Consider the following 10,013-nt stretch of genomic DNA (forward strand, 5'->3'; position numbering starts at 1 on the left):
TTGTCATGGCGATGACTCCAGGTGCTTCCTGCAGCTGCCAATCAAAGGTCTGGAGCGGCTTTGGTTCCTCTGCAGAAACGTCTGAGCCTCAGACATCAGGAACCTGTAGAAGTTCTGACCCGCTCCGCCAAGGGGGGGGTGCTTTTCTGCCAAACAGAACCCAATGAAGCCGATTTCACAGCAGCAGCTCTTCCTCTGAGTTCTGGTTTGACCTCTCAGGCTGAAGGTCACAGAAACATTCAGGAACATCTTCAGCCACGTCAGCTTTCCTGTGGCGACATCAGTCCGTTCTTCCAGATTCCTTCTTGATCCGGAGAACCTGAATCCTGGAGGCCTTTGTTTCCTGAGCCGTTCATGTGGAGAACGTCCAGCTCCTCCAGGGAAAGCAGCGGTTCTGTCATCAGACGAAGACATTTTCTTCTGTTCTGAGGAGGATGGGCGATCGTCTGAGGATCCGGCATTAAGCTTTCCTCACAAACTTCTACTGGTGGGCTTTGGTCTGGAGATGAAACCATCCTGGACCTCATGGAGGCCAAAGGTTTGTGACGTCAGCGTCTGGTCCTGGAAAGGACCGTGGGTCCACTGGCGGTTCTGGGGCTGCAGGTGCCTGCTCCACCTGCAGGGGGCAGTCTAACACCAGAGTTCAGCAGTGAAGACAGCAGCACTCAGGCCAGTTTGCATTCCAAGTTTATTGTTGCATGAAAACACCTGATAGAAACAGCTGCAGAGCACGAGATCAGTGTAAACAAGGAGGTCGCACCGAGAGCCACGTTCCTACATTCAGTGGTGCATAAGAGGAACCGGAACGCCGGAGAACCGGAACCTGGATGCTGCTTCATGTCTCACTGGAACACGTTAGAAAACAGGCAGAGTATAGAAGTATGTCGACATACTGCATCATGCAACGACGAGGAAGAACCACCTGAAGAGACGCGCACACGCGTGCCGCAGAGATGCAGGGGGGGGCCGAGAAGTTTCAGACCAAAGGTCCCTGAGGGAAGCCGAGCTTCAGGCCCAGAACCCTCAGAACCGGTTCCGTTTCCCGGATGTGATGAGGCTGATGGGATGGAAATGCTCCGGTGGTCGTGGTGAGAGCTGTCATGGGGGGGGGGGTTATCTGCCCTCATACCCCTTCAGGTGCTGCTCTCATCATCGGGGGGGGGGGGGGGGGGGGTCTTCAAGCTCTCTTAGGATTGTAAAAGCCCTTGGTTGGAGGGCATTTGTGACCCCTCCTCATCCATTAACCCTGTCCTTACAGGGGGGGGGGGGGGGGGGGGGGGCCTCCTTAATGTCGGTTCTGAAGCCTCAACACCCCCAGGAGGGACAGTAGGGGGTGGGGGGCAGTAAAGAGCACTGAAAGGCTGCTATCTTTGGTTCCTGAAGATGCATCTCTGGCAGAGAAGGAGCCTGAGTCGGTTCAGAGCGTGACGGTACTGTCCCGTGTGGGTTCTGGAACCAGTCTGCGGTTCTGGAAAGCCTTGTTTCCATTGAGCGGTCCGGTCTGGTTTAGGATGGTCCAGGCGATTCAGATGAGCGTTTGCCCTCCAGGGTTGAACCGTTATGGCGCCTGCGGGGCGGAGCTAACCACAGCGCTGGCGGTCGTCCAGCAGCTCATTTCTTTGCCTTTCCACAAATCACTGAAAGTCGTTTAAAGGTCGCAGTAATGACCTTCAGCCAATCAACACGTTTCAACACTAGCTCCGCCCCAACAGGTCCGCTCCATTTTTATGGACCTTCAGCAAACAGGGGCCCAAAATGGTTCGGTCCATCGTAACGGGTCCATTCTATAATGGAAACGTCAAAATACCAGACTGGACCGGACCGGACCGCTGAGTGGAGGCATGGTGGAAGGCATCAGGCACGGTCGGGCTGAATAGACCCGCCAGGGTCCATCCTGCCCGGATGAGGAACTCTTCTTCAGAAAGCCGGTCATTCCCCACATGTGTGAACAACCTGGCTTATGGGCGGTCGGTCAAAGGTTCAAATCCCAAACTAAACAGAGAGTGCGTCCTTTGGCGTGAGACCTAACCTGTTGAAAGTTATCTCTAATTCCTTCTAAATGCAAATATGTAGAAATGCTTTGCTACCAAAGCAGTTATCACAACGGATTCATTTAAAAGGGTTTAATGATTGTTTCCCACTGTTTCTATGTTTTCTATATTTGCGACCTTTAACTTTTTAAGCAGTAAACGCAGGAGAACGGTTCCTCGTCACGTCCACGGTGGAACACAAACACGTGGAGAACCTGACGGTAGACTCAGCGAAAGCCTCCGGACCGTCCAAACAGGTTTAGACCAGGATCAGGCCTGACGAAGGCCAAACCGACGGCGAGCTTTTAGTTATAAAGGAAACACAAACGAGGTCAGAACAAGAACCGGACCAAAGCATGCAAGGTACGCACTATCGCCAACATCCTTCCAGTAGCTCCAACACATCAGGACATCCTGACCCGGTCTGGACCAGCAGTTTGTCGCTTCCTGTAGAGTCTGACTCGACTGTTGTGTTGAGCTGGAGCTGGTCTGGGTTTACAGTAAACCAGCTTCAACTTTGTCTCATTTCCTGCAGAAACTTTAATCTGAGAAACTCAGGAAGTCAAACTTACATCCCAGAAGGTCTGAGGATTGTTGTGGTTCTAACGGCACACGGTAGTACATCCATGTGTTTGTAGGTCAGTCGCACAATCACGTCCTACGCTTGAGAGCGACAACAAACCAACATCGGGAATTGGGTTCAGACGTAGACGTTTTCATCTCCTACGTGTTTCGAACACAAATGTGATCAATATGTGGCTTTTCACAGACGCAGCATGTTCACCTTTAACATCAGAGCTTTAGCGTTCAGGAAATTACCGCTTCAACTTTTTACACTATTAACGTCCGATTCAGAGAAACGCAGCGTTGTGCTGACAAACAACACGCCACATGGTGAAGAGTTCACACGATCAACGTGAATCAGCTGATTCTGATGAGAAGTGCCTTTGTGCGTCACATGTCGACACAAAGCCGCAGCGTCACGATGTGTTGGAAATACGTGCAAACGGTCGATGAGTCTGGGTAAATCAAAGAGCGTGTTAGCTCTGCGGTGTTGAATGGTAAAAAAAAAGACATTTAGGAAATAAATGTAGCTAAAGGCTGAAGCCCACAGTGGGACTACTTAGCTTTAATCAGCCTATGCGATCAAGTTAGCTGAAACCACTTTATCACATTTTGTGTGTCAGAAAATGGTTGTCCTAAAGGGCTTATATCAGTTTTTGAGTGTTTTCTAATGTTGGTTCCTCACTGGGAACAAACCCATTTAAATCCATTCATCTGAGCATTCCTCTGTAAACCTGCTCTGTGAACACCAGCCACTCCCAATCCACCAAAACAGGGGGGGTCCTCACATTGTGACATCACAAAGTGAGGAACCGCCCTTCCAGGAAGAGTCTACACTGCAAGCTCCGCCCCCAGGCTGACAGACACGCCCACTAACTCTGTGGTGCTAGCGGTGATCGGCTAAATAATCTTTTTTTTTTGTATGAACAATATTTCATCCATCTTTGCAAAAGTTCATATGTTTGTTTTCGAGGGAGAAAGGCCGACTCCAGAATGATGTCATGAAATGGGCGGCACCCACAAGGTGAGAAAGGCGGAGCCTGAGAGATCGACTAGTCTTACTTCCTGGTATGAAAATGAGCTGAGAAAATAACTTAATTTCATTTAAGGATAGACCCTTTAAAGAACTTGAATTCTTTTGGAGAACCAAAATATAAGTACAGCAAAGCTTTACGTTTTAAGCGCTCCAAAAACAAAATGTTGGGGAATCTGATTGGTTTCATCAGAAGAAGGTGTTTTGGATCCTGACTGAGTAGTTTAGTCTGTAAACCACAAATCCAAAGACGCCACATGAGAACCCGTCATCAGAGTTCTGTCTTGTGGGTCTTTGGTGCCACCCTGAGCTGCAGCAGCCGTGTTTCCTTGGTTCAGGTGGGAGGGGGTGCGTAGGGCGGGGGCAGCCGGGACACGGTGTGGGGGGTCTTTTACCATAGAGGGTCTGGTTCTGAGGGCTGGTGTGATGCTGACCTGCTGAAGCAGCCAATGAGCTTCGGCTTGCAGATGAAGAAGAATGGAGGTCAGGCGTCCTCCAACTGCTGGGCTGTAAACATTCACACGCGTGTTCTCAGGCGACTACTGCTCTGAAGTGACGTGAATCTGTCCAAACGGAAATCAGGGACCATGACGTCGTTAACGTTCTGCATGCATGAAGGTGGGCGGGGCATTAGTCGTGGCTGAAGCTTCGTGGCAGCTCGTTGGTCAGGACGTGCCATCGCTCCACTCTGCGGCCTTTGTTCTTCAGACAGTCCATCCAGTGGCGGAGGGCGTCCCCCTTGGAGCGGCAGCTCAGAGAGACTCCACCTACACACCAACAGGGGGTACAGACCTTCAGTTCCTCTCTGGGGATCATGACTGCGTCACAACCTAGGCTGGAGTGTGAGACGTCTCTTCGGGGTCACTGGGTCAAGACTCTCTTTGGCTAAGCGTGTTCTTACCGCCGTTTCTGATGACCAGGACTAGGGATGGATACCGTGCCCCGGTATTGATCTTAACGATACCGCAGTATCGTTAAGATCTGACCTGAACGGTTCTGCTATCGGTACTGGAGAAGTTACTTTGTCTTTTTTCTTTTTTTTGTGTCCCACAAGCGTTTTCTGCCATATTTCACTCACCAAGTCAGTCAATTTCCGTTAATTAATGATTATATTAATTCCGGTATTCTCGTTGAAGCGGAGAGCTCTGTCTGTCTATTTGTGTGCACGGGGGGCGGGGCTGTTGTTCAGACAGCACGCGCCGCGCGCACACACACACAAGACAAGGCAGCGCACACACAGTGGCGATCTCGTAGGGGACACGTGAGCGCCCTAGACTAAGAACACCCGTTTCTGCGTAAAATTAATAAAGTTTGCAACAAGCAGCCCCCACCATCCTGTCACCTTGCTGCTACGATGACCGTATGTTGTGTAGCGGCGTGTTCTGCACAAAACAAACAGGTAGAGAGGCGGGTTAGATTCACCGCTTATGATGCCAAACCCGTGACAAACTATCAGCTGCTTCCTAATACTTAATAATAATTAATGACTAATGATAGTTGTCATCCGTAAAATTAATATAATTTATTGGGTTTACTGGATTTAAACAAAAATAAATAAATAGAAAGGAGTCTGCATGAAAATGAAATTGTTTCCATCATTTAATTTAACTTAACTTAACTCTGGTGTTTGACAGACAGAAAAGTCTATTCAAGGTTGTGGAGAATGGACAAAAGATCAAAGGAAACATCACGCTCATAAAGAATACAAATAATTAGATTAAATAATTTAAATGAACATTCTGGAACATTCTCATGTACAAAGTAAAATTTTTTGTTAAAAAAAAACAGTTTTGTTGCATAATGAAGAAATAAAATACTTTATGTTCTTCATTTGTTATATATTTATTTATTATTCGTCCTCAAAAAGTATCAATAAGAGTATCGTTAAAATACCGAATCGATAAGCAGTATCGATAAGAGTAGTAGTACCGTTAAAACCTTAACGATACCCATCCCTAGCCAGGACAGGTGGAAGATCAGTGTCCTTTGAAAATCACATCTAATGATTGTCAGGAATTGATTGAATGTTGGTGTTGAACATTTATGTTTTATTTAATGAGGAGAGTCTCCTGACCTCAGATCACAGGACTAAAAGGAGATCTGTCAGATCTTTGGGTCATTTTAACCCTTATATTGTGTCCAGGTCCATTTTGACCCGTTTTCTGACTTGAAATGGGTCCATTTTGACCCAAACACAGTATAAAGGTTAATCTTCACTGCTCCCCAGGGCCAGGTCGTCATTGCAAATAAAGGTTCATTCAAATGAAACCACGGCTGCCTTCCTGTTGATTTCTGGATCTGCTTTCATTTGACTGATGAACTGATGAGTTACATCCTGGGATCATTTTCACCGTTTGATCAGGAAAAAGAACCAAAGCTGTCAAACAAACCAGAGTTTCTCAAACAGCTTCCGCCTCGACAGCTGTTCCCGCCTTAATGTTCCCGCCTCCATGTCCCCGCCTCCATGTCCCCGCCTCCATGTTCCCGCCTTAATGTCCCCGCCTCCATGTTCCCACTTTAATGTTCCCACCTTAATGTTTCCGCCTTAATGTCCCCGCCTCCATGTTCCCGCCTTAATGTTCCCGCCTCCATGTCCCCGCCTCCATGTCCCCGCCTCCATGTTCCCGCCTTAATGTCCCCGCCTCCATGTTCCCACTTTAATGTTCCCGCCTTAATGTTTCCGCCTTAATGTCCCCGCCTCCATGTTCCCGCCTTAATGTTCCCGCCTTAATGTTCCCGCCTCCATGTTTCCGCCTTAATGTCCCCGCTTCCATGTTCCCGCCTTAATGTTCCCGCCTTAATGTTCCCGCCTCCATGTTTCCGCCTTAATGTCCCCGCCTCCATGTTCCCGCCTTAATTTTCCCACCTTAATGTTCCCGTCTCCATGTTCCCGCCTCCATGTTCCCGCCTTAATGTCCCCACCTCCACGTTCCAGCCTTAATGTTCCCGCCTCCATGTTCCCGCCTTAATGTCCCCGCTCCACGTTCCCGCCTTAATGTTCCCGCCTCCATGTTCCCGCCTCCATGTTCCCTCTTTAATGTTCCCACCTTAATGTTTCCGCCTTAATGTCCCCGCCTCCATGTTCCCGCCTCCATGTTCCCGCCTTAATGTCCCCACCTCCACGTTCCCGCCGTAATGTTCCCGCCTCCATGTTCCCACCTTAATGTTCCCGCCTCCACGTTCCCGCCTTAATGTTCCCGCTTTAATGTTCCTGCCTTAATTTTCCCGTCTCCATGTTCAAATAAATGTTCCCGCCTCCATGTTCCCGCCTTAATGTTCCCGCCTCCATGTTCCTGCCTTAATGTTCCCGCCTCCATGTTCCCGCCTTAATGTTCCCGCCTTAATGTTCCCGCCTTAATGTTCCCGCCTTGATGTTCCCGCCTTGATGTTCCCGCCTTAATGTTCCCGCCTCCATGTTCAAATAAATGTTCCCGCCTCCATGTTCCCGCCTTAATGTTCCCGCCTTAATGTTCCCACCTTAATGTTCCCGCCTTGATGTTCCCGCCTTAATGTTCCCGCCTCCATGTTCAAATAAATGTTCCCGCCTCCATGTTCCCACCTTAATGTTCCCGCCTTAATGTTCCCACCTTAATGTTCCCGCCTCCATGTTCCCGCCTCCATGTTCAAATAAATGTTCCCGCCTCCATGTTCCCACCTTAATGTTCCCACCTTAATGTTCCCGCCTTAATGTTCCCACCTTAATGTTCCCGTCTCCATGTTCCCGCCTTAATGTTCCTGCCTTAATTTTCCCGTCTTAATTTTCCCACCTCCATGTTCAAATAAATGTTCCCGCCTTAATGTTCCCGCCTCCATGTTCCCGCCTTAATGTTCCTGCCTTAATTTTCCCGCCTCCATGTTCAAATAAATGTTCCCGCCTCCATGTTCCCGATTTAATGTTCCCGCCTCCATGTTCCCGCCTCCATGTTCCCGCCTCCACGTTCCCACCTTAATGTTCCCGCCTCCATGTTCCCGCCCTTAATGTTCCCGCCTCCATGTTCCCGCCTTAATTTTCCCGTCTTAATTTTCCCACCTCCATGTTCAAATAAATGTTCCTGCCTTAATGTTCCCGCCTCCATGTTCCCGCCTTAATGTTCCTGCCTTAATTTTCCCGCCTCCATGTTCAAATAAATGTTCCCGCCTCCATGTTCCCGATTTAATGTTCCCGCCTCCATGTTCCCGCCTCCATGTTCCCGCCTCCACGTTCCCACCTTAATGTTCCCGCCTCCATGTTCCCGCCTCCATGTTCCTGCCTTAATGTTCCCGCCTCCATGTTCCCGCCTTAATGTTCCTGCCTCCATGTTCCCGCCTTAATGTTCCCGCCTCCACGTTCCCACCTTAATGTTCCCGCCTCCATGTTCCCGCCTCCATGTTCCTGCCTTAATGTTCCCGCCTCCATGTTCCCGGCTTAATGTTCCCGCCTTAATGTTCCCGGCTCCATGTTCCCGCCTTAATGTTCCCGCCTTCATGTTTCAGGCTCACTCATGTCCCTGCAGGGTCTCAGAACTGAACTGGGGGGGCAGTTTTTTCCTCAGACAAACTGATCAGGAGATTTAGGAACAGGTTTCAGAGAGCGGGCGGGGTTTGGAGCGGCGGTTCTGACCCAGTGGTTCCTCTTACCAATGAAATCGTTGGAGCGTCCCAGGTCGTAGTCCCACACCGTCACTTCCAGGGTCTTCTTGGCGAGCTCAGTCAGAGAGATCTCGTAGAAAAACTCCTGCAGTGACACAGACGGACACGCGTGTTCAGACAACAGCCCGTGTTTGGCGGTATTTGCTTTTCCGTCCTGATGGTGTGCTGTGCGTCTGTCAGGAGGGTCAAACGATCACCACAGAAGGGAGGGGCTCATTAGCGTCATCCGTCTGTGCGAGCGTCTGAATTCCAGCAGAGCAGACGCCTCACCTCGTCGTATTCGGGGTTGAGCGTCTTTTTCCTCACGGCTGTTTTGTGCTTCGATTTCTTCTTTATGTCCGGCTTCAGGTATCTGAAAATACAAAGAAAAGAACTTCCTGTTGACTAGAAAGAACAGTTCTGCTCTGAGAACAGCCCGGCTTAGGACATTAGTGCATTTTCTACGGCAGGTCGCCGTGGCAGCAGTCTAAGTACAGATGCTCAGTCCTCCTCCACAAAAACCTCCTCAAGTTCTGCTTGTGGCGCTCCCAGACCCAGACCAGGCTGCACAACCACACCGGGGGAACATCTGTAGATGAATGTTCCAGCCTTAATGTTTCAGGCTCACTCATGTCCCTGCAGGGTCTCAGAACTGAAATGTACATCTGCAGAACCACACAAAGTAAAACACTGAATTATGTAGGATTATCCTAAATGGATGGGGACTTTTTGAGGAATGGGAGGTCTGGGCTTCTGCTGGTCATGTGACCTGGAGGAGGATGGATGGAAGATGGGAGAAGCAGCTAGAACCTTTAGACAATACGAGGTATTTCTTAGTTGTTGAAATGTTTGATGTTATTAAATGTAATCAGACTAACGAGTGATTTTTGGGCCTTGGATCAGGTTCTAGCAGCATTCATGGATTTTGGACGCTCAGAGTATATGGAGTGATATTTATGCCACCACGTTGCACACACAGCATTCTAGGTTACAAATGAAAATATTAAATAATTGCTTTCAAATCTTTTTTTAAAGTATTTTTATTGTCTTTTAAGCATATTTTTTTTAAAAAACACAAACATTCAAACTTTTTTTTCTTAAAAAAATATATATTTATGTTTGCAAGACGTGTTTTCATGCGTTGTGTCTCTTCTCGCTTTTTTCCTGTCTTTGATTTTGCTCTCACCAGTTTCAGGTCAGCGTCACATTTCTGCCATCGTTCAGCAAAGAAAAAATGAAAACAAAGAAAAAGTATTTGAAAGCAAATATTGAATATTTTCATTTGCAACTCAGACAGTTTTGTTTGCAACAGCAGCATAAATATCACTTCATAAGAATACAGTTTTGCAGCTGCTGCCCCCTACAGGTGGAAGTCGATATTGTTAGTTTTACTCTCAGGTAAATGAATGTAGTGGAAATCATAGATGTTATTCACATAATGTGATTATCTGTTAGCTTTTGAAGGCTGACTGCTCTGGGGGGGGGGTGCTCTGTAGGGTAAATGAATGCATTTCCTCATCTGTGTGGGCGGGGCTGTGGAGCTGCTGAACATGGGCGGGGTCACGCAGATCATGAGGTGCGGGTTCTGGCGGTCCAGATGCAGGAATGTGTCTGTGGCTTCATCTGGATCAGGATCTGGTTTTAATTGCAGTTTTAATTAGGAGAATATCTGTCATCTAACATCTGACCCGTCTACTATTATTTCACGCCAGACTTTCATTTCACGTCTTGCTCTGTTGGTTTCCTCTCACAGAAAGTTATTCATTAAAATGCTTCAA

General features: G+C 48.3%; 1 protein-coding gene across 2 annotated transcripts in view; it reads right to left on the reverse strand.

Annotated features, from left to right (window-relative positions):
- LOC101167710 (double C2-like domain-containing protein alpha) overlaps positions 1–10,013 on the reverse strand; it is a 37,855-nt gene that overhangs the window by 1,632 nt on the left and 26,210 nt on the right. The window contains exons 9-11 of one of the 2 annotated variants that reach the window (XR_002873616.1): positions 8,527–8,608; positions 8,245–8,341; positions 1,130–4,394 (exon numbers count right to left, since the gene is read on the reverse strand). Coding sequence is in view for 1 of the 2 variants with exons in the window: in XM_023957215.1 (XP_023812983.1) it covers positions 4,258–4,394; positions 8,245–8,341; positions 8,527–8,608 (316 nt within the window). In the remaining variant the exon portion in view is untranslated. Of the gene's footprint in view, positions 1–670; positions 4,395–8,244; positions 8,342–8,526; positions 8,609–10,013 lie in introns of those variants that run through there. The other variant, XM_023957215.1, reaches the window with a different exon arrangement.

Source organism: Oryzias latipes, chromosome 8 (assembly GCF_002234675.1).
Source record: "Oryzias latipes chromosome 8, ASM223467v1".
Classification (NCBI taxonomy): Eukaryota; Metazoa; Chordata; class Actinopteri; order Beloniformes; family Adrianichthyidae; genus Oryzias; species Oryzias latipes.